Genomic DNA, 24160 nt, shown 5'->3' on the forward strand with positions numbered 1-24160 from the left:
TTTAGGTATTAGTTTTTATCTTATCAACCTTGTGAAGAAAAACATTAAAAACCTTTTTTTCTGTCAGTTTTGGAGCTCCATACCATACATGTACGTATAAGTGAGCCAATTTCTTGCAAGTGCCACTCATCAGAAAGATGGATGAATTGATTAAATGTATAAATGACACAAAGAATTAGCTCACAGCATACAAGACGCTATATTTATCCGGAAATCGTATTCTAAAGTGTGCAATTATGTGCAGTATAATGGGTGTAATGACTCTAACAGACACACACACACACATCAGGAAGGAAAGACTGATAGATAGGAAGGCAAAAGCGAGAGATTTCACTGTTGAGCGCTTCACTGGAAGGGAAAATTCACACTGTCTGTGCTTTGAATGAAATTCATGAAATCTGCTTTCTGTCTTCAAATCCTTCTTTCATGTTTTATCGGTTTTAACTGACTTACTAAAGATTTATTTGATCTCCCTCAAACTTTGGGGGAAAAGTCTGTTTCCACTTGATACAGTAATTATACTTGTTTATCTGCTTTTCCCTTCTGCTGGAGGCTTCACAGACTCAAAGATCTCTCTTGTACAAAGCACTCCAACGGGTATGTGTATTGTGCTTTTTGCTAAAATGTCGTGTTTTTCTTCATTAGTTGACATGGAATAATGGGGAGCCAGGAATAATGTCAAATAGATCATAATGCGTCTCATTATTTTTCAAAAAGCCACGTTGCTTAGTGATAGGAATTAAGGAACAGAGCTACAAAATGAAGGTTAAGAGACACAGAGGTAAAAATAAATGACCTGCAACTGCCAAATGGCTGTGTTGCATGGTGAGGAAGGTTGAACATTGCAATCTATTTGCTTTAAATGTCTTTTGCTGCCTTCACGTGCTCCTCAGAAATATCATATTTACAAGTTACGAGCATATGAACGGCCCTCCAAAGTTGTAATTTAAGAGTGGGAAATAGGAAAATTTTGATGTTCCTGGAGCAATAGAGTTGTGGCATTTGCATGACGTTTCAGGGCAGCAGAAATGCAGAAAGCAGGTAGTGTCGACAATTGACATTAAAAATGATAAATTTTGTTGTTTTGTTCCTCATGGCTATCATTTACTTAAAGTAGTTGCACATTTTAGTATATGCATCTATTAGCTGCAGCAAGCAAACACACTTTTAACTATAGAGCATGTCAGCCGAGTACACTAGCATTGATAACATATTTTATAACACGAGTTGCCAACTTGTCGTCATAAATGCATAAACATGTTTTTTAGTAAACTTTTTTATAATTCATGTATCAAATATCAATATTTGATCACATATAAAGTTTAATATGATATTAATGTCAACTGCTGTCCATGTAGAGTGACCCAGATTAAATATAAACATAAAATATATAAAAAATAATATAATCCATAAAAATATAAATAAACTGGAAACAGCTATCAGCCTCTTACTGCAACCCATGGTCTTTGTAGCTTTCATGTCGCTCCCACTGTACGACCTCAAAGCACACAAACACAACAAAGTCGGAAGACAGACTTCCCAACTTGGAAACTATGACCTTCTTGCATCACATGAATGCAGCATTTGTTATTGTTTCTCTATGAATGTTCTTCAGTCGCGAACACTCAACCCCTTTTCCTGCACCAGACACTTCTTGTTTGTGTCCTCCTTTCAATGTCTTTCTTTTTTTCTCTAACCTCGACCCTCTTTGTCTGCCCTCCCTCCTCTGCTCTCTTTGCACTTCTCTCTCACAGACACGGTGTTTTTCAGCAGGTATGAATGTTCCCTCCGGATTTTGCCATTGCTCTCCACCGCTGACCCCTCTCACACCACTGGGCTCTATCAGGATGAAATATTGAACTGGAAAAGCTCCCTTAAGGCATTTGGCAGCCTCGCAGTGTCTCCTCCATCCAACTGAGATGAAAGATAAAAATGTAACACCGTAACCCCTCTTTACACCAGGTACACCTTCAAGAATCACACTCCATTCAGTGCCAGCATTGTGTTCCAACTGTTAGGTGTTGCAGTGCTAAATCCATCTGCAATGCCTCCACATACCCTGTTTTATTTATTGTATTTTGATCTAATTGAAGGTCTTTCTCTCTGGGTCCACTCGAAATAAAGTATCATATCTATCAGTCTTGCCTCCAGTGAATCAAAGCTTTTACATCTGCCAATCTAAGAAAACCCAGGGTCAGACTGAACCTGGTGAAATACTCAGGTGTACAGGAAGTGATACCTGCAGCTGTACTTTATGTTTAGTGCTAATTAGCAAATGTCAGCAACTGCCCATTTGTCCAAAAAGTGTCCAATTGAACCAAAAGCCCATTTCTCTGGCTGCTTGTTATCCCAAAAACAAAGGCCTATTTCTCAAAAAAAGTCCAGTTTCTCCAAAAATGCACACTCCCTGCAGACAGACAGCCCAACTGCTAGAAAAATGTTTGCATGTCTTCACTGTATGAAGCACTTTCTGTTACAATCTGCGTGTAAAAAAGTGATACACAAATAAAGTCTGATTGATTGACTGATCGATAAAAACATCATGGATTGTTGGCTGCAGTCATAGACTGTATATAAAGATGGACAACCACATAACCCTGCTATGCCTAAGTGAAGCTAAAACGTCTCGGATACGGGCCCCTGCCATCTTGTGCTGGTGATGTCTTCCAGGGCCGGAGTCTGTGCTGTTGCAATCTCCGCGCATTCCCGCAAAAACACCCGTTCGACTAATAGTGAGCAGCCCCATTGAATGTGAGCACATGGATTGGCTGCCACAGCTGTCCATAATGGTGGAAAATCCCCTCTTTGTAAAATTATAACTCATTAAAACTGAAATGATCACCTGAACAAACATCAGGGTGATGAGAACTACCTTAAATAACAGAAACCATCTTTGGGAAAATGTATTTGGCATGTACTTTGGGTTTGTACTTTTTTTTATGACCTATACTGCAGCCAGACACCACAGGGGTAAACAAGATTGAAAAGCTTCACTTTGGGGGAGCTGTTCTGTTGTCCATCTTTATATACAGTCTATGGCTCAAACTGAAATTACTGCTGGGAGTAAGTATTTTTGGTGAAACAGAACTTAAAGAGAAATGAGGGTTTGCTTTTGGGATGAAGGACTGTGGTCCAATGGGTAATCTTATGGCCTAATGGTGTTTGGAACAATGGTATGGCACCCAAATGTCAGCATGTTAACACTACACTTAGAAGGTAAACATGGTAAACTGAAAACATCAGCATGTAGCACTATGTCGTTGTGAGCATGCTGACATTTAGCTCAAAGCGCCGCTGTGTCTAAGTTAAGTCTCACAGAGCTGTTTACGTGGTTGCACTCTTTGTATTATTACTTTTTTTAAATGTTCAGTCAGACAGTGACCTTTATGAAGACCAGTTATCCAAACCAGTCGTGTTCTATACTGCAGTGGACTACTCACTGTTTCCTCCCAGTCCCATGATAAAGGTTTGATTTTCTTGTTTCTAATTTTTCAGCTACTTTTTCCTGTTTTATTTTGGCAATCACCTTTGTCTCTCATTTCAGACACTTCACTCCCTGCCCTGGTGTGTTTCCCGTCTGTGCGATTATCTCCCCCACCCTGATTAGTTTCACCTGTCCCTCATTAACCTTCCTCCCTGGTGAATTTACTCTGTGTGATTCTCTTTGTCTGTGCCAGTTCGTCTTCACTCTGCTAGCGACCGTTCCAGCCTTTTGTTCCTTGAGCTTTCTCCTAATTGTATTTGAGAAATTTTTCTGCATCTAAGACTTTAAACGTGCCCAGCATTTTTGGACACCTTTTTCCTTTCTTTTTGGACTGTTACCTATGCATTAGCTTTCTTTTTTTCATCAAGTGAAGACTTTAACTTATGTCAGAGAATTGTACATTTGAGTCCTGTTCATTTCAGTGCTGCCTGATACACACGGCCTGTATTGGCTCAGTAAACTGGACTAATGCTGTGTTCAAATGGAACTCGTGAGCTCGTAGTTACGACATGGGAAGCTGTGTACACGACATGCTTAGCGTTCAAGTAGTTAAGTCATGAGAGTACCGCTGCTAGACAACAGCAACATGGATGTCAATGTCAACGTCTAGAGGCATCGAGGCTAACAATTTAGCAAACAAGTCATGAAAGACAGGTAATGCAAAGGCATAATGTCAGAGAAAAAAACATGAGGCCGGTGGGAATATGAACATTTTCACCAGAAATATTATAAAAAAGAACAATTATAAACAACTAAAATTACAATATCAAATGACCAAAAATTTAGAGTCCATGTCCTGTGCCATTTCTGAAAACCATCACAACTTCTGAACCCGGAGCTTCCACAAACCTTCCACTCACAAGGTCGTAAATACCAGGTGACATTTTACTTGTTCTTTTATCCAGTGATCCATGATACATGCGTGCAACCAACGAGTTGAATTTTGCAGCTTGCACATAGATAAGGCACTTTGCACAATGCACTTTATACAATGCAATTTATGCCACACAGTTTACATTGCTACTGTTACTGCACCTTTGTCCTCTGTATGATTTTTTTTCTTCATTTTGTCTTCATTTTTTCTTTCTTTTTTGATGTTTCTATTGTCTGTTACCTGCCAAGGGACTACAGATCCAGCATACTTACACTTGTATTTTATATTATTGTTCATTAATATGCTGTGTCCCTTTCAAATAAACATTAAATTAACTAATCAAAGATGGGAATTTGCAGACGAACTGATTTTTTCACCCCACTTCCAGAAGCCTATTAAGAATGAACACAGTTGTGTCATCTGTAAATGTGTTGATTTAGGAGTGATGACACTGCAGAAAAGCTGTGACTGAAAACCTGCTTATGCTCAGTATGCATCACTGAGACTGTAGTTGTACAGAAACAGGAAAGAGTACCACCTAAAACTTAACGCACTGTTGCAGTAACACTAACATTTCTTAATTGACAGGTGGTCTCACGGACACGCTGTGACAAAAACAGTAACAGCAAGGCATAAGTTGCCAGCAAAACACTGAAAAACCATCTTTATGGGGACAAAAAAAATCACGGTCGTGGAAAATTTGTTTTTTAATAAGGTTCATGTGCTTAAAATATAATATATTCAGCTTTTAGCATATAGCAACTGTAATAGGCTCTGGAATAGTGCAATGTCAGGACACCGAAAGTCTTTTTGCATATAAATCACCATCCGTGCAGTGAAACTCAAGCGGATGGAGTTCGATCGTGTTTTTGCTAAATTCCCTCACAGGCTAATTTCTAATCCATCATTCTATCAAAGTGCTTCGGCTACACCCACAGGATGGAGGAGAGTGTCTCACTGATGACAGGGTTCAATAAAAACTAAGATTAAACGATTTATCTTCTCATAATATTCCGCCATGAATATCAAACAAGGCTGGTACTGTGGTAATGAGAGAGGAGCCCGAGGAGTGTGGCCATCTATTGGATTTCCAAAATCAATGCCCTCGGATAGAAAAATGCATGAGCCACCTGCAAACACTGGATCTTAACAATGAAACGTACGCGCTGAATTCCCTGTAAGTTTTCTCATAGGCCCTGCGGGGCATCAAGTTTCTAATCCTGCTTTCACTGATGTTCTTTAGCTTCACTTAATGCAGGAAACTTTGCTGAGCAGGCATGCTCTTAATCAACACTGCCTGCTTCTCGTTTAATCAGTTCTACATATTTACGCATATTATCTGCTACAGTAAAGCCTCACATGGCTGCAGAGACTTTGCACTCATTGGCTGCATTTAACCCTTTAACACCTAGGCTGACACCAGTTCTCTTGTGCTGCATGCAGACCCCCTTTACAAACATTTAAACCATTGAAACCTGAGGAAACTGGGTCTTTTTAATACAGGGGGGAAACATGCAATGAGCAACGTGGTTAGAAAAGTCCCACAAATTGTAAAAAAAAAAAAAAAAAAAAAAAAAAAAGGTGAAGATGACAACTAAAAGATGACAAGAAATTGAAACTGCCCTACAATTAGATGGAGTGCGGTGCGGGGATTATTAGATTTTTTTTTTAAAAAATGTCCAGAAAACCATATTTATAAATATAGTAAATCGTAAATTACTTACAAATTATACACTTAAAATTTTGTTCAAGAAATAAAACATTTTAAATGATTTTTTAATTAAAAATCATTTATGATGATTTTTATAAATGATTTTTAGCATTTTTTCAAAGTAATTTTCTTTTCTTTACGTTTCTTTTTGTAAATTTCTTTTTCTTATCTCTTGCTATTTTTTTTGGCCATTTCTTTTTAGTTGCTCATTGCCTTCTTCCTATGTTTTTGAAAGAAATCAAGCCAATTTGCTCAGGTTTTAAAGGGTTCAAGGGCTTTCCTTGTGGTTATGTGTACTTCTTGAATTGCAACACAATGACAGTTATTGCATTTTTTTACCGTAGATTTTCCCAGGCAAAGCTAGGAATTCAAACAATTGACTTCCAGCCCAGTTTCTTCAGCTCCAAGGCGGCTGCCACCTTCTTGGGGCTTTGCGGCAGAAATGATTAACGGCTGACCCTTGTTTGAGTTCTTTAGGCACCCAGGGGACACATTTATATGAGCTCATGAAGAGAAAAACACAGCTCATGAGAAAATACATATGAGGAAAGCTTTACAGAGGGGAAGTATCACTGAAGACAAACAGGGTGTGTCTGAAGACCTCGTACGACTCAGTCAGCCCCAGGCTGCCTCATCAAAACGATGATTTAGTTCTGGGAGTCTGTCACTCTCATAAATCCACAGGTCAACGTTGTCTCTGTGCAAAAAGACACCGTTGAATTCTCCCTCTGGGACTCGTGTGCTTTTCATTATGGGAACAATGGCGTTGCAGGTGCAAAGTGCTCACACTTGCGCTCCAGCTGGTTCTGTTTTTAAGGTGAAACACGGTAAAGCGTGAGGCCAATGCTAACGCACGCACACACAGCGGAGGACATTACTGAGGGACGGATGTCAGAGACAGAGCATGTTCATCTCTGGGAAACTCACACAGCTGTCTTTAAGGGTAATAATTCTCGGTTTTCATATGTTTGAAATGTGCAGATCGTTTTTGTTTCATTTTTACAAACATTTCTTGGAGGCAGGAACCATCTCCGGTTGAGTTAAACCTCAATAGGAAAAGACAAACCGCAACTTTTCTGGCTAAGTGGCTTCAGACTCAGGCCTCCAGTGAGACAGCTGTTAACGTGAGAGAGGAGGAAGATGATACTACGGAGCCGCTGCTCCTCTTATAAGCTTAAATGGAATCTGGCTGCATAAATCTAATGAACTTCTAAATTCAACCCAGACTTTCTGCCCCAGAGTCATCCGTGGCAATAGTTACCAACTGTTCTGGCTTGACCTGTTGAAGGAAATGTTGACTCACAAGCTTTTCTCACAAGTTCTATTAAAAAGGGATGTTTCTATCTCAGATTGTTTCATTTGAGTAATTTTCAGAGGGCTTTTGACTTTCGGGTTTGAATTTCCCATACAAAACAAGACAGGAGACAAGTGAGAAAATAAAGGGTGGGAAAAAAAATCCTTTTTCTTATCCCAGAATGTTAATAGCAGACGCAGAAGGATACCTAGAGCACATTATGTAGAAACGGAAGTCCACTGCAAAATGGCAATATGTGACGACGTGGGATGAGAACACATTAGTGATACAGACACCAAAGGCGCCTTTTAGTATCTTTATGTAGCTTTCAACTCAAATCTATCCTTGGAAATACTTGACGTTGAGAGCAACTATTATATAAAAAAAAAAGTCTGTTATTTAACTTATGTACCTACATGGCACGGTGCAGCAGTGGTTAGTATTGTTGCCTCACAGTAAGAGGGTTCTGTATTCTAGCCCTCCTGTGCGCAGTTTGTCAGCTTCTCCTTGTTTCATCGTGGCTTTTCTTTAGGTTCTCAGGCTTTCTCCTATATTCCAAAGACATGCAGATAAACTAGGGACTCCATAATTGCCCATAAGTGTGAATGTGAGCACAAATGGTTGCGTGTCTCTATGTGTCAGCCCTCTGATATTCTGGTGACCTCTCCAGGGCGTAATCTGCCTTTTGCCAAATGTCATCTGGGATAGGCTCCAGCCCTTCTGCAACCAGTATAATTGGTTACAGATAATGACCTACATGGCATACAGAACCAAAAGTCACTGTGGTTCTAACGTTACATAATGTAAGTACAGTCATCGCACACTGACGTGACTCACATGATCTATTTACATGATTTTTATCAAAACCTAACCAAATAGTTTTGTTGCCTAAACCTAACCGTCATTGCTTCATAACATTTACTATGTGTTCAAGCTGTACATCACTTAGATACACTAAGAGTTGCCCAATGTGTTGCTATTGTACGCCAAGGGGGGTGACAAAGCAGTGACATTTGACAACCTGGAAATAACTGGAATGTGACAATGGCCTCAAACTGTGTCTACCCCCACCTCAATAAAGCTTTGTCAGCACCATAATAATGTGTTCAACATTTGTGGTTGTGCATGCAACAACTGAAAAGACAGAATTTTTAACAAATGATGGCTCTTTCCAGCACTTGTTTGCCAGCAGATCATTTTTAAATGACATAGAGGGGACAGTTTTGGATTGTGAACACATCCTCCAGGTCCTGTGCTTTTTGCTGTTGTTTACAGAAATTTTCTGATGTCACTTTCTGCAACCACAACTCTCGCACAAACCCAAACTTAAATCTAAAACTGCTGTTTGTAGTTGCTACATACCTTCTCAAATCCTCAAATTGAGTAGTTTTCCCTGTTTTAAGATGACCAGATGGGCATTTAAAGCTGACATATTTTTGTTATCGCCTCAAAGAACCCCAAGCACATGGCAACGCTGTCAAATAAGCAAAAACAGATTGCTGCTGTCTTCCATTCCTCTCCTACATCCAAGCCTCTGATGTGCAGAGTGTGCACTGAAACACAAATATACATCACTGTCGCTCCATTCAAACTCCTGAGATCATCCGTTATCACTCTGCGGTTAATGTTTTGCAGAATTTAAACACCCAGAGGAGCTTTGTGAGCTGTTCGCCTAACTGTGGTGTACAGTAGCAGTAGGTCACTAAGACAAGGAGAAGACACGGGACTACAGCATCGGTTCAGCTACGCCTGGGAAGCTGGCACTAAGCACCTCCATAAAAAATCATCTTGAGCTCCCCGCTATTATCTCTGCATTCCACCAGAGAGCGAGCGGTGAGCTGGCAGCGACCCAGCGAGAGTGAAATATTATCGTGGGAGAACACATCAAGACGAGCTCCGCCAACATAAAGCTTCCACTCAGTTCAGGGGGTTAAAAAGCCCCAGAGCACAAGCTAAATGATAAGGACCGCTGCGCCGCACATTAGACAGATATGCTCTTCACTCCAGCAGGTGTGACTCGCCGGAGGGAAGGCGGCTGGCACCATGGTGGTCTCACTCGCTCTCCAGCTTTGATCATTCCCCACCGTTTTGTGGGCTTGCACGCTTCCCGCGGGAATACAATTTATAGAGTCCATTAGATGTTTATGGGACACGTGTAAATCAAATGAGAGTCTGCAAAACAGCCCTGACTCACCCTTTGTTCTTTTCGTTTTATCATCATACAGAGCATGATTTCGGCGATCATTTGTCATTGGGAAGTCAACAATAAAAAAAAACAAAAAGGATGGAGCTAAAGAGAAGGAGGAGTGGCTGGTTCTGGAAGTAGTTATACAACCGTAAATCCTTTTTGAAGATTTTCTTTTAATGAAGTCCAAATTGTTCCAAAATAGCAGAGGAGTCTCTGAGATGATGTCACATGGGTAGATAAGGTGAGATGGTACTTTTACTGTCAGAAATTCCTCTGTCTTCATTGTAAGATAAATTTCAGCATCTCCGAAGTGACATTTTTGCTACTACCTATAATTAATTTAACCTTGAAGCAGAAATGTTTATTTGACTTGGACCGCGTGACAAGCAACCTTATAAAGATTTTATGGCTAATGTGTTGGAAAACAGCCTATTTACACATCCAGCAAACACATTGCAACATTAGCATTCATTAAAAGTCAGAATATTTGTCTCTTTAGGTACTAAATGCTCCACTTTGTTGGCCTGTTGGTTGATAACTTTATCTGTGTGGCATTTGCTGCTGGACATGTAATGCACTGCTTGTTTATTAGCATTTTTTTCCCCTCAAACTGCCGCCTGCTACTACTGGAAATGACGTTGTGAATGTGACGCTAAAATGCTTTATAGAGAGAAGCCGGAGAATGGAGTCAAAGGGGAAATCTCATGTTATTGTCATTTGTGAAATTTGTAAGAAATGTTTTTTTTTATATCCGTTTGAAATTGATCCATCTCTAAAGTTGGGCATACACGGTACAGTTTGAACACATTTTAGAAGTGTTAGTTAAACATCTGCGATGTAAAGCCAAAGCTCATGATTTATGTGCACACACTGTACCGCCCGATCATCAGCCATTACCTGAGTGCTCACACCGAATCTATAAAATAGATAATGAATCGATCCACCTGTCAATGTTTGAAAGTTTGTTTGCTGTCAGAGGTACTGTACACAGTAATGTAGAGACAGTGCTCCCAAAAAAAGACCTTAAAAGTCCATATCTGCAAAGACAGCACCGTCCAAGTTTTTAATTCCCTCTTGACCTAACTCTCTCTCTCGCTCTCTCTCTCTCTCTCACACACACACACACACACACACACACACACACACAAAAACACACATGTTAGCCAGTTAGCAGCTCTAGCAGACTAGCAGAGTATAAGCTTACCCGGACGATTGATTGAGTGAGAAAAGAGGCACTGATCTAGAGGAATCGACTTCTGACTCTGCTTTAACTGACTGACGACGGCCAACCTAAAATGTCTGACCATGATCCGTCCTCCTCATTGTACACTGAACGGCAAACGACGCAAAACAAAGCTTAAATCTGGTCCAACTTTGGTCTAAATTTCTAAGGCTTCCTCATTACAGCTGGGGACATGATGCCATAGATGCTCCTTTCATGAAAGACATGCATGAGATATATTTGTTTGTTTGTTCTCAATGCTATATAGTTGCTAAAAATCATTCTTTTTTTACTTGAATTCATATGCAAATTATAAAAGGCGAGTCCAGAGACCATCCTTGTACACTGATGGTGTCCAGATTTTACAGAAACTAGAATAACAGTCTTGCGGATGTGTCTCTGCCAACCAGTGAAGTGGAAGTTTACATCCATGTTTGTCCAGACTCTTAGAACATATTTAGTAAAGACTTCAAATGTGCTTGAGTAAAGGTATTAAATGTGTTTTTGGATGCTTCACACACATTTTAAACCTGGCAGGACAGAGGATATATGCATTTAACACAGTTTCAAGAGTTTTATCACCAATTCAGTGACTGACCAAATGTATCTCCTGCTGCTCTCGAGTTATTAGGTTGATTAACGGCCAGAAAAGTTCATTATGAAATATTGAACGTATTTAAGTTGACCCTTGACCTTTTGAATGTAAAATGTAAAAGTTTGTGTGAAACTTTGTCATAACTAATATATGAATTCTTGAGTTATTGCCAAAAACATGAACATTTTGTGAAGTCAGTGACCTTTGAGTACCAAAATCTAATCAGTTCATCCTTCAGTCCAAGTGGATGTTTGTGACAAATTTGAAGAAATTCTTTCATGGTGTTCCTGAGAAATCCCACTCACATGAATGGGACAGACAACCTGAAAATGTCAATATTTTGTGCAGTGATTCACTTTTTATGGCTACATTAGTTTGGAAAAAGTGATCAAAAAATCCTCAAAAACTAAATTTCATGAGGGATTTTCTTCTTCCAGTAAACTCAATAACAGCTCTTTTTTTATTTTTAACATTAAATCAGACGGGGGGTGATCTTGACTACAAAGCTCAATTTCTTCTCTAACCAACAGCCACCACACCTAAATGTTCACCAATCAGAGATGTGGTTCTTGGAAGAGCTCAAACCGTTACCAAACTTTGCTGATGCAAAAGCAGAATTTTAGGTCCAAGAGCGCCGAATGCACAAAAGTCTTCCCCTGACTTCACCGTGTTGTGTGCTCTGTCAAAGAGCACATTTCCATTACAGCCATTGATGCTAACATTGACTTAGCGAGGTGTGGGTACACATTGAAATGGACTGTGATGCTGTCGTGGGGGCAGACGGAGGCCTGTGTGTCACTGCTGCTGCAGGACTACAAAGCAATTTCCCAGCGTGCAGATCTGTGCACAGAATCGATAAATCACATTCCTGATTACTCTGCAGGGGGAAATGGAGTTTGTATTGTTTCTCCAAGACAAATGTAGGCTCCGGGCAAGATAGATGTTATTTTCAGAGCCAAAGAAAGACAACCCAAACACACACACGCGCGCACACACACGCACGCACGCACACACACACACACACACACACACAAAAGGAAGGACGCACACACAGTGGCACCGACACACACACACACACACACGCATCCCCACTCTGTTAAACTGAAAACTACTTTTTCCCCCCTTTCACTTTTCCCTTTCATTACACTCCAAAACTCGCCCATCCCACCATTCAGCCGTCCCTTCTTTTCTCCCCCGTTTTCTTTTCTGGTTTGCTCCACTTCTTTCAAGGTGGCAATTTCAATAACTCTTCAGCAATTGAATCAATTGAAAGTTACAGTGCAATCCCAAAAGTTCTTCTAAACTGTGTTTCTGTTTTTGGACTATGAACTGGCCTCTTTGCTGCAAAGTAACTGTGTGCCACCCTCAAAATACAGTTTCAAAACAGGTCAACAGTAGCACATCTTTACACATCAACATGTTCTCATCCCAAGTCGTCACATAATGCCGCTTTGTCAGTAGACGTGTTTTGCTCTAGGTATCCTTCTGCCTCCACTGTCAGGGATGCCACTAACGACGCCGGGATGTTAACAAAAGCACATGCTTAAAATTAGGCAACAAAGGCACAGATGGTTAGGTTTAGGCAGAAAAGGCACATCAATTTTACAATTTTTAAGACTGTCTAAATTCCAAACATTTCCTCATTACAGCTGAGGATAAAACACGATGCCATAGTTGCTCCCATCATGCGAGACATGTGTTTGTTTTTTCTTCACCATGCTTTATAGTTGCCATTAATAATTTTGTTTTTACTTGAGTTCATCTGTAAATGCTTTTATAAATGTTGAGTCCAAAGACCATCTTTGTACCCCTGATGGTGTCCAGATTTTAAATAAATCATGCGTGTCTCTGACAATCAGTCAAGTTGCAGTTTGCATCCATATCTGTCCAGATTCATGTCATATATATAGTGAAGACTTTAATAAAAGGTAATTAAGTGTATTTTTTTCACACATTACCAGGATGTCAATGTTTAGGCAACAAAAGCACATGGCAACCAATGCTAGGCAACAAGAAGAGCGCATGGATGGTTAGGTTTCTGCAAAAGAGGCACATGGTTAGGCGTAGAAAAAAAAAGTCACATTTAAATGGGAAGCGAACACTGGACTCGCAGGTGAAATTCTGGGATTTGCTGGAGAGTTAAAATAAGGCTACCGACTCTTATGGGTGTTATGACGTTGGACATATTAATTAAATTGAAATTAATATAGCAATTTTGATATATATGCTCCCCTAAAACTTGCGGCAGTGTGTTTTGTGATAATACAGCACATTCTACAGTGATCTGTCACACGTGTCAGATGGATGGATTATCTTGGAAAAGGAGAAGTGCTCACTAACATGGATTTGAACTATTTTTAAAACAAAATGTAAGAACTCAGCCCTGTGTGCATTGCGACAGTCTCTTATTCAACTTGTGAAAACTGGAAGCAAAAACAATAATTTATTATTTATATTTTTGTCCATTGTATATTAAATAGTGAAACATCCATAAATTCAGTTGAGAGACTTCTGATGGATTCCAAAACAAGACGGGAATATCTGCTTGTTCCCATTAAGGTAACAAAACAATTAATGCTTATGAATGTAAAACAATGATTTTTTTATGCAATAAACAGTAAAATTATCAGGCCATAGAACATCAAATATAAACAATCTGTTTGGATTCAGTGTATTTTTGTTTAGATTTTTCATGCAGATATTTGGATATAATTCAGATTTTCCCTGTTAAACAACTTTGTTTTATCTTTGACATCCCATAAACATACGTCAAAATCTTCAAATCATTTAATTTCTGCACATAAATTATTAATTTGTGCGTACAAGTTAATAATTCAAGAAAAAAAATCTGTCATTTATATGCACAATTTATAATGTGCACACATTTTTCATTTTTTCAGACTCCACTTCACACAGTGAAAAATGCTTGCAAATAATAAAAAAAAGGGAAAGAAAATGACAAATCACACTGACATGAGAATTCAGACTCTGTGCTGTGACACTTCAGATTAAGCTCAGGTGCCTCACATTTCTCCTGATCATCTCTGAGATGCTTCCACAGCTTTACTGAAGCCCAGCTGCGGCAGATTTAACTGATTGGGCGTGAACTGCAGACAGACAGACACACACACACACACACACACACACACACTCACACTCACACTCACTCACTCAGTTTAAGGTCCCAGAGCTGATGATGCATATCAGAGCAGAAACCGAACCATAAGGTCAAAGGATCGGCCTGCAGAGCTCAGAGACAGGATGTATCGAGGCACAAATCTTTGGGAAGGCTGCAAAATAAATTCTGCTGCATTCAGCCTTCCCAAAAGCAGAGCGGCCTCCATAACTCTAGAACAATCTGGGGAGATTTGGGAGAAGGTGAACATGATGGTCGCTGAGCTCCAGAGATCCTGTGTGAGGACATGAGAAAGCTATGACAAACACTGATGCAACACTCTACCAGTCTGAGCTTTATGGCAGAGTGACCAGGTGGACAGCAGCCCCTCCTCAGTGAAAAACACACAAAAACACCAAAAAGACTCAGGCAGCGAGAAAAAAAGATTCTCTGTTCTGATGAAACCAAGATTGGATTTGACCTCAATTTTAAGCCTAAGGTCTGGAAGAAACAAGGCACCGCTCATCACCTGCACAATAACAGTGAAGCATGGTGGTGACATCATGCTGTCGCAGCGTTTTTCTGCAGGGGGGGGGGGGGGGGGGGGGCACTGGTCAGGGAGGGTTGAGGGAAAGCTGAATGCAAAGTATAGAAATATCCTAAAAACTGGGAGAATAAATCCCCAAATCCAGCTGTGCAAAGCATGTCACATCCAAAAAAAAAAATGCAGCTTCAATCGCTGCCAAAGGTTCTTCAACTAGGTATTTACGTCTTTGTGATATATCATTTTTCTTTTCATTGAATGTGCAAAAAAAAGAGGTATTAAATTTAGATTGATGAGGGGAACATCTTTTTAAATAATTTTAGCATCAGTCTGCAATATAACAAAATGTGACACTATAAATAACCAAATACACTTGACTCCTGCTTCTTCAATCAAAAAGCATGAAACTATTAAAATAAAGCCTTTATAGAAATATGATGAATTATAGTGATATGTTGCAATCCAGAATAAGGCCACGTTTAGACAAGAAAGACCTCTGTGTTGTCAACAATGCAGATCGAAACCGGAGGCGATAAAAACACGTGTCTACTGCAGTCATTTGACCTGGGTGTGAATGCACATACATTCATACACATTCTCATTGAACTAAAAAGCCAGATGTTAGCGGGCGTTAGTGGGTTTTTTTATGCAGTGGGAATGAGGCTTAGGTGTCATGCCATCCACCATCTCCTCCACCTCTCAATGACAAAGTCAGCTCGTATATTAAGTCACTAGAGGAACAATAAATTTCGTTAATTTCACATTTCAGTGGTTTGCAGAAATGTATTATGCCAACATTTTCTTGAAAAATCATATTCATCTTCAGCCCCTGCATTAGGGCTAAATAAACAGAAGCAGATATAAAGAAGCTCATGAACTTCTCCACACCTATGTCCCTGATCCTTCTCTCCTCTCTGAAATACATCACCTTATTTTCCCGAAAGCTCCTTTCAAGCTGGAGCCTCCCGAGAGACCTTTTTTACCCCCCGTGTGCACATGTTCTCACATGCGTGAAGTCTTTTTCATGTCTTGGAGACACATTTTTCTGTTACATTTCCTCGAATTAAGAGGCCCACCAGGGACAAAAGATAGAGAGAGAAAATGTGGTGGGATAACAAACATCCTCTCTTTCACTTCCCTGCGGCTAAAGACTTCCTGATTGTGTCAGTCACTCAGCTCTGAACAAGACTGCGCAAAAGCTCAATAAGAGACTTCGGTATTAGTCCCATTTCATGCAGGTGTGGACACGCACACACTTTCACTACTCTCTGTTTTCTTTTGTACCACATATGAGGAATCCATCTAATAATTTGGGTGTTCTGGGATGAAGCGTGTTCTCACTGCTGAAGTGCGTTAATGGAAGAACTGTCATCATCTATAGGAGTATTTGGTGTTTCTTTTTTTGAATAAGGGAGTGTGAGTGTTTATTGAGCCCCGGAGGCATGCAAGCAAATCTGACCTTGTCTCGGCAGATATATAAAGAGTGTGCTGTCAGTGCGAGTTCACATGGAAACCAGCTCCATCTTCATCTGTAAATCAAAATCTGCTGCATTCAATAGTGCAGCTGTTTGCTTTCTGTGCACAATTAGAATAAGAGATCTGCATCTTCTAATAAACCGCTTGACTGAAGCCATATTGCCAAAATGTGGAGGCAGAAAGCAACTTTTTAGTTAAAGTTCAAGGTATGCTCTGCAGGATTTTCCCAATAAACAATGTATTTACAAGTTATGGACTCCTACAGAAGTAATTCCTCTGAATCATCACCTATAAACCCACTTGAAGTGTGTAGCAGTCAGGGATTAAGAAAAGGTAGCGACCAGGTGTCAGACGGTAAGCAGCAGAAATCAAAGACAAAAAAGCAAATATAACGAGGTGAAATCTCGTTAGAGAGTAAATCTGGGCTTGACTTTTACTTTCACTTTCCCTGGCAAGCAATTTTACAAACACTTACCAACAGTCCTGCTTAGTATACATTATAAATTATTAATGTACATTACTCCAAAAGAGCAGTGAGATTGCAACTCAGTGAAATTTCTCCCGGTTAGAACTCCTTTACTGTTCAGGAGGTGTTTTCGTGAAAGTCGAAATACCCGCAAGTCTCTTCCTCTCCAAAACAAACCAACCAGGTGATTTAAACCGATAAAAACACAGAATAAAGCAGTTTTACATTACAAATCAGTGTTTTTCCAGTCAGCTTTTTGCAGACAAGCAGTTAGCCCAGCACCTGCTAATGTGTGCTCACCAACTTCCTTTGATAACTTAACATGCCGACATTCAGGACGTTTTCACCGGGAGATTAATTATCCGCAGAGCTCTCTTTCTCTCTGAAACAAACAGACCTGTTGATTTTAGCTGCTAAACAGACTGAATAAAGCAATTTCACATTAAAAATCAGTGTTTACTTAATGCTGCTTGGCTTATTGCAGACAGGCTGCTAACAATGGTGGCCTGTGTGACAACACAAGTGGCCCTATCTATTTTGGCCGTTGCCATCTTGATTTTGCAGCCTGAAGTGAACATGCCACATCTTTATAGACGAGAACCGGCTGCCTATGTAGATAGAAACGTCTCATTCTAAGGTACCAAAAACGCAACAATTCTTATTTTCAGGTGATTTTACGCTAAAGAAAACATCATTAGTATTATATTCCATTTCTGTTGATATATCCCCCTAATTCTGACACACTGGACCTGTAAGGGAGGTTGTGGCTCAGGAGGTGTAGCAGGTCGTCTACTTATCGAAAGATTGACTGTTTAATCCGCGGCTCCTCCAGTCTGCATATCTTGGGAAAGATACTGAACTCAAACATGTGATTGTGTATGGATGTTTTAGTGAGTAGCATTTGGCACCTTTCACAGTTTGTGAATGTGGCTCTGAAGTATAAAAGCGCTGTAAGTGGTCAGAAGAATAGAAAGGTGCTATACAAGTTCATATTTATCCTTCAATCTTTTATTTGTATTTCTTGTGTCTGTTTTTTTTTTTTTTTTTTTTTTTACTTTCCTGTCATGTTTCCTTCAACCTTTATTCTACCCTTATCATTTTCTTTTCTTTCTTTATGGTCCTCTTTTCATGTATTCGTCCTCATTTCTAACCTCCCTCAACTTATATGAAAGCAAAAAACATCCATGAAGATTCAAGGTTTTCTTCACAAACAGTACTTAACTTCAGATACTTTTACTCAACTAACACTTTGAAACCGGGCCTTTTCCTCTGTGGCACTCATTTGACATTTCAGCTATTCCAGCTCTGTTTAAAAGATTTGTAAAACATCTTTTTTTCCCACCCAGGACGCCACTGTCTGTGTGACACATAAAGAAACCCGATCAGACCTACAAGCTGGCAAACAGGCGCCTTTGTTGCACCCTTGAAACCGAACTTACACTGGTGTTGAAAGCGCTGTAGAAAAGGGGGGCAGCACAACAGAATGTAGAACTTGTGTATGAGCTCCTTTTTATTTCTTATAAAGCTTCTGGTGTCAACTCCTGCTTTTACAACTGTGTTAGGAAAAATCAGGAGCTCGAAGGAAAGTTTGAGAGAATAAAAGGGGAGCAGAAAGACGCCAAGAGCGAAGAGCGAAGGGTTGAAAGAGCGAGAATGGTGTGTGTTTGTGTAACGGAGAGCGAGAGGTGATTACTTTGTGTTAATCTAGTATCAGCTTTCCACCACTTGGAGGCCTCCCAGTGTATTACTCATTATCTGCAGACAAGTCTGTTAAATACAGATTAAAAAGAGGCGAGAAAAGGGACGCAGTATTCCTGAACTTTCTCATGAAACAATCTGTGCTCCCATGGGTTATCTCGGCTCTTCTTCGTCATGTTTTTTTTTTTGTTCCTTCACGTGTTTTTCTCTTGCTCTCATCCAGCTGTGCTCCATATTTCAGCCAATTGAGCTATCCTTGTAATTCAGAAGGAGACTTTAGAGTTTTATCTGTCAGGATGTTTCTTTTTTCACTGAGTCATCATTTTTGTATTTTTTATTTTGATGACCTTGCTGATTCGAGCAGCACAAGGCCACATATTTCCTCATGATTACTTTCTGCTTTCAAATGGAGAATCAATAGATCCATACGGGTAAACACATGAGTCCTGGTACAGTAAGTGCATGTCGGGTGAGTGCTCCATTTAAAAGGTAGCGCCTCACTGATCGCAAATCCAATAAGGGCAGTGTGGCCACATGCTACCATTGCATTTCAAAAAGCTGTTTACAACATTTAGAAGTTTGCCCCTAAAATTATTTTTCAAATCTTAAAATGTGATCAAACTTTGACCACATCAAAAAAAAAAAAAAAAAAAAAATCAGAGCATACTACAGTTAGGGATCATTATTGTGTTCATAGCTGCAACTAATGACTGTTTCCATTATTGGTTCATCAGTCATTTTGGTCTATAAAATCTAAAAGAATATTAAAAATGGCCATAATCATTACTGAGATAGAGCAAGCACACATCTTCAAATGATTTGTTTTGTCAAACTAACAGTCCAAAACCTAAAGATAATTACTTAAACACCTCACAATATGAAGAAATGTAGCAAATCTTCACATTTTTAATAGCTAGAAAATAAAAAAAATGTTTTGTTTTTGCTTGAAAAATGAAAATCAGTTCTCAAAATAGTCAATGTCTTGTATTGCAAGACTGGATATTGTAAGAAAACATTCTACACATTTTGTAGCTAGATAGATGTGTTCATTAAATGATTTATCAATGTTTTTTTACATTAATCTAATTTCTAGTAGCTGATGCCAGAGAACAGAAACAGGAGTTAAGAAGATCTCCCCCAGAAATATATCCACCTGCTATCACGTGACCGAAGCGAGGGAGTGGACCTTGTGGTCAAGTTGGGTGATAAAATATGCTTTCAGTCCGATACCAAATACCAGAGCCTTTGCTACAGCTGAGCGTAGAAGGAACTGCCCAAGCAGTCACCAGAATAAAGTCACACTGCACATTTTTTAAGCTGATCTGCTGTTATTTAAAGTGTTAGTCAACATTTCAACACTTTCTCTTCTTTGCCAATAATTAGCACCAAATGTGATTGTTTTCCCTGAAAACTCCTTGAACTCCAAATGATTTCAGAAATCACAGATCAGCAGAAAAAAGCTTTTATCAAATAATTGCTTCTTTGCAATATATCTGCAGTTGAAGGAGGTTACATTACAGTTAACAATGAGCGTATTTGCAAACTTTCATTGCTCTTAGAATTTCTCAAAAAAAAAAAAAAAAAGCACTAAAATGCATTCTTAGCCATTACTGTGAGAAAGAGACATTCAAAGCACTGGCACTTACTGCACTTTTAAAGTAAAAGTTTTGGATAGTCTGGATGCCAACAGCCTTTTTTATGGTAAAGTATGTTTCTGTGCTGGAGTTTAAAATAAAAGCAGATGTGAATGTTAACAAGAAGATGAGCAGTGCTCAGCAGCAGCCAAATTCCTCAGAGAGAAATAACCCGCTCTCAGTTAATGAGTTTTGGTTTTAGAGCCTAAAGACATGTTGAGCTGTCAATAAATCACAAAGACAGAGTTGAATATGCAAACTGTCTGGACAGTAAGTGCACTTTTAGAATAATCACACCGTTTCCATAAATGTCTCTTTGCTTTTTTTTGCACCACTAAAAGGGGAAATATATAGCTTCAGTAACAGAAATGCAGCAAGATTTCTGCTCATTGCATAAATGTTTGCATAACAAAACATACATTTCTCCCACAGAGAGATGTGCTCCGCTTAAGTGGAGTGTCGATCCATTAGGGCATACTACTTCAATTTTTCAAAGTGTTGCATCAAACCTTTAACCCTTTGAAACCTGGGCAAATTGATTTGATTTCTTTCAGAAACACGGAAAGAAGGCAATGAGCAACTGAAGAGGAAATGACCAAAAAATGAGCAAGAAATTATGAAAAAGTACAAGAACATTACCTCAAAAACTAACAAACAAAAAACAAAACCACCAAACACACAATAACTGAGAAAGTAAAAAAACAAAAGACCCCAAAAAAGGAAATGACCTTAAAAACTACTAATAACTACAATAATTATCTAAAAATAATTTTAAATATATACTATGACCAGTTTCAATGTAATTCTCTAGAAATGTTTCCCGATAGGTCTAAAGAAATAATATAAATCTTCTATTTTTTTGAAATTTGTAGAACATTTTCTACCAAGTTGCTCACTGCCTTTTTCCCTGTGTTTCTGAAAGAAATCAAACCAATTTGCTCAGAGTTCAAAGGCTGAGAAAGGCGTCTGAGGGCAGCACAAGAAACATGATGTTGATCAAGGTTTCAGAGGGTCAAAAGAACCATTTCAAGGGTGAAGTGAGAGCATTTTATTGGAATAAAAGGCAGATTCACGAACTTTACCAAGTTAGGCAGAGGAATCTCAGACCTTGTTACCTCTACGATAAAAGCTGCTTATTGTTCTTTTGAGTCGGTTTTCAATAGAGACGTGTCCAATATGAATATTTCAGAGATAAGTAGAGATCAGAAACAGAGATGTGGACTCCTGAACATATGAAAACAATCACTCATATTGCTGGTATCCATCAGAAAGACCTCAGCGAGGGTCAAACAGCACATTACGTGATGATACGGATGAGACTTACCGCGTTGAATCCTGGGAACAGGCTCACCGCCGAGGCCGTATCCAATGGAAACGGGAGAAACTGCTTCATGCCCAGAGAGGTCTGGACAGCAGGCAGGGTGGGACGCACCAGGGTGGGCATGAGGCCATTTTGACATGTGTTACCTGCGGGAGGGAGAGCAAAGGCAACATGTTGAACTGCAGTCAGCAACAGAGACAGAAGCTTGAGCCAAAACCTTTCCGTTTACATCCAAGTGAACCCTGAGTGTGTTTGTTTAGTCTGTACAACAGTGTGTCTATGCTGTGTGCAACATCTTATCTGTTAGTCATCTGTAACACCTGCACCAACGTCGCCACCAAAGCAGGCCCTCACAGTAGTTCCAGTGCCTAAAGTGCGAGTTGATTTGATTTAAACTGATGCCAGGACCAGTGCAAACAATGTTTCTAATTTTCTACAGTGGATTGTACCTCATCTGATTGAGTGGAAATCCCCCAAATCTCCAAGTTGGATGGATTCAGTGCTTCAGCCCTGAAAAAAACTTGAATCTCAAACCTTTTTGGGGGATTTCCATAATTTAAAAGTAATATATTTCATCACTTTATTACAAAGTTTTTAATATTTTATCACAAATTCTTCTTTAGTTATCCAAAATTCAGGGGATTTTAAGCTTTTACACACAACATATGCTGTTTGTGACAGAATAATCTCAACTCAAGGTCAGTTTCCAAACTGTTTCTGAGCTTTCATCAGCTGCACAGCTGCAGAGAGTTTGTTGAAAGCTCCAGAATTACCAGGACTTTGACATGAAACAAGATTTTAGCACAATGAACATTTATGCTCAAGTAAAAAAAATAGACTTTTATTCTTTCATGGCATTCTTTGTTTTTTAAATTCATTACTATATTGTCATTATTTAATGACATACATCTTCCTGATTTATTACAAACACTCATGACTTCATTTTATGTCTCAAATTTGGGGGATTTCCACACCGTCACACCCAATTTCTAATGTTAGTGACAAAATAATCTAACCTCAAGGCCCCTTTACAAGCTGTTTCTGAGCTTTGAAAGGGTCCAGAGCTGCAAAGAGTTTGTTTAAAGCTCCAGCATAACTTGAACCTTAAATTGAAATTAGATAGTATCATGGTGATTCCTATGCTAAAAAAAGTCTTTTATTGCAGTTTTTGTATAATTTCATTACCAATTCATTGCCATTATTCCACTACATTTTCCAGTTCAGTTACAACTTCTCATAACTTAATTTTCCATCCAAAATTCTGAGGAGTCCCAGACTTTCATGCACAATTTATAATGTTTGTGTCAAAATAATCTCAACTCAAGGTCCCTTTACCAGCTTTTTTCTGAGCTTTCAAAAGTTTCAGAGTTACAGAGAGTTTATTGAAAGGTTCCGAATTTCTAGAACCAGGTTGAAATTAGACAATAGCACAAGTGATTTATATACACAAATACTTATTGACTTAATTTTCAACTCAAGTTCCCTCTGCAAGCTTTTTCTGAGCTTTCAAAAACTCCAGTGTTTCAGAGTTTGTTAGTCAGGGGGCCTTGACTTGAAATGAAATTCTTGCACAATTGACTTCTATGCTCAACTTAAAAAATAAATTTTTATTCTTTCTATGCAATTTTTACACCATTTCATTATTTGTCATTATTTAATTACATTCATTTTCTTGTTTTCGAACAAACTCTCATTATTGAATTTCCTGTCTCCAGTTTTGAGGGATTTCCACACTTTCACACTGAATATCAGTTGTAAGATAACATCTCAAGGTCCACTCGTAAGTTTATTTCAGAGCTTTTGATGATGAAGGCCGTGAGAAATCGATGCCGAGGTCAGGAACAAAACTCAAGTGTTTGGTAAAAAACCTTGAATGTCTTACATTTCAGAGTTTCATTCTTTCAATACAACATTTTAAATACCTTATTCAACTTTCATGAAAGTTCCTTTTGTTGTCTACAGTGTGGGGGATTTTCATTATCAATGCATCATTGAGCAGATATCTTAAGACACCGCTAATGGCAGGGTCCAAATCGAATCACTGTTTTGCAAGTCCCAAGTAGGTCTCAAGTCTTTGCACCCAAGTCCCAAGTCTTGAATGCTGAGTCTTTAAGCCCTAAAGAAGTCGTAATGCTCTCGTCACCAATTGTGATGCTGTCAAATTTACAAAAATCATGGATGCATTTTTGTAGTCTGTTAAAAAGTAAGTACGTACGTCACTGCCAACATTAATAATAGCCTCAGCTTATTGCCATTTGTGTAACCCCAAATGTCGTTCGAATTTGGAAGTTGAAGCATTTCTGTCTGTAATTTTAGAACTGCATGTTTTGTATACTAATATTTTTTGTTGACCACCAAGTACTTTTTGTATGCTGACAAAATTGTATTTGGTATGATTTTTTTCCAACCAGCAGCAGTGTTGTAATATTATTTCTTCATGGTTCTCTCCTGCAAGTGGACCTGGGGAATAAAATGTCAACTTGCTGTGAATAAATAACATTGATGCCAGTTGATTCAGGGAATGAAGGGAAACAAACT

At 39.1% G+C, this 24160-nt stretch overlaps 1 protein-coding gene across 2 annotated transcripts in view; it reads right to left on the reverse strand.

Annotated features, from left to right (window-relative positions):
• znf385d (zinc finger protein 385D) overlaps positions 1-24160 on the reverse strand; it is a 107555-nt gene that overhangs the window by 71931 nt on the left and 11464 nt on the right. For both annotated transcript variants that reach the window (XM_042490768.1, XM_042490769.1), the window contains exon 2: positions 21626-21768. In XM_042490768.1, the coding sequence (XP_042346702.1) occupies positions 21626-21768 (143 nt within the window). The remainder of the gene's footprint in view (positions 1-21625; positions 21769-24160) is intronic.

This window comes from Plectropomus leopardus, chromosome 7 (assembly GCF_008729295.1).
Source record: "Plectropomus leopardus isolate mb chromosome 7, YSFRI_Pleo_2.0, whole genome shotgun sequence".
Classification (NCBI taxonomy): domain Eukaryota; kingdom Metazoa; phylum Chordata; class Actinopteri; order Perciformes; family Serranidae; genus Plectropomus; species Plectropomus leopardus.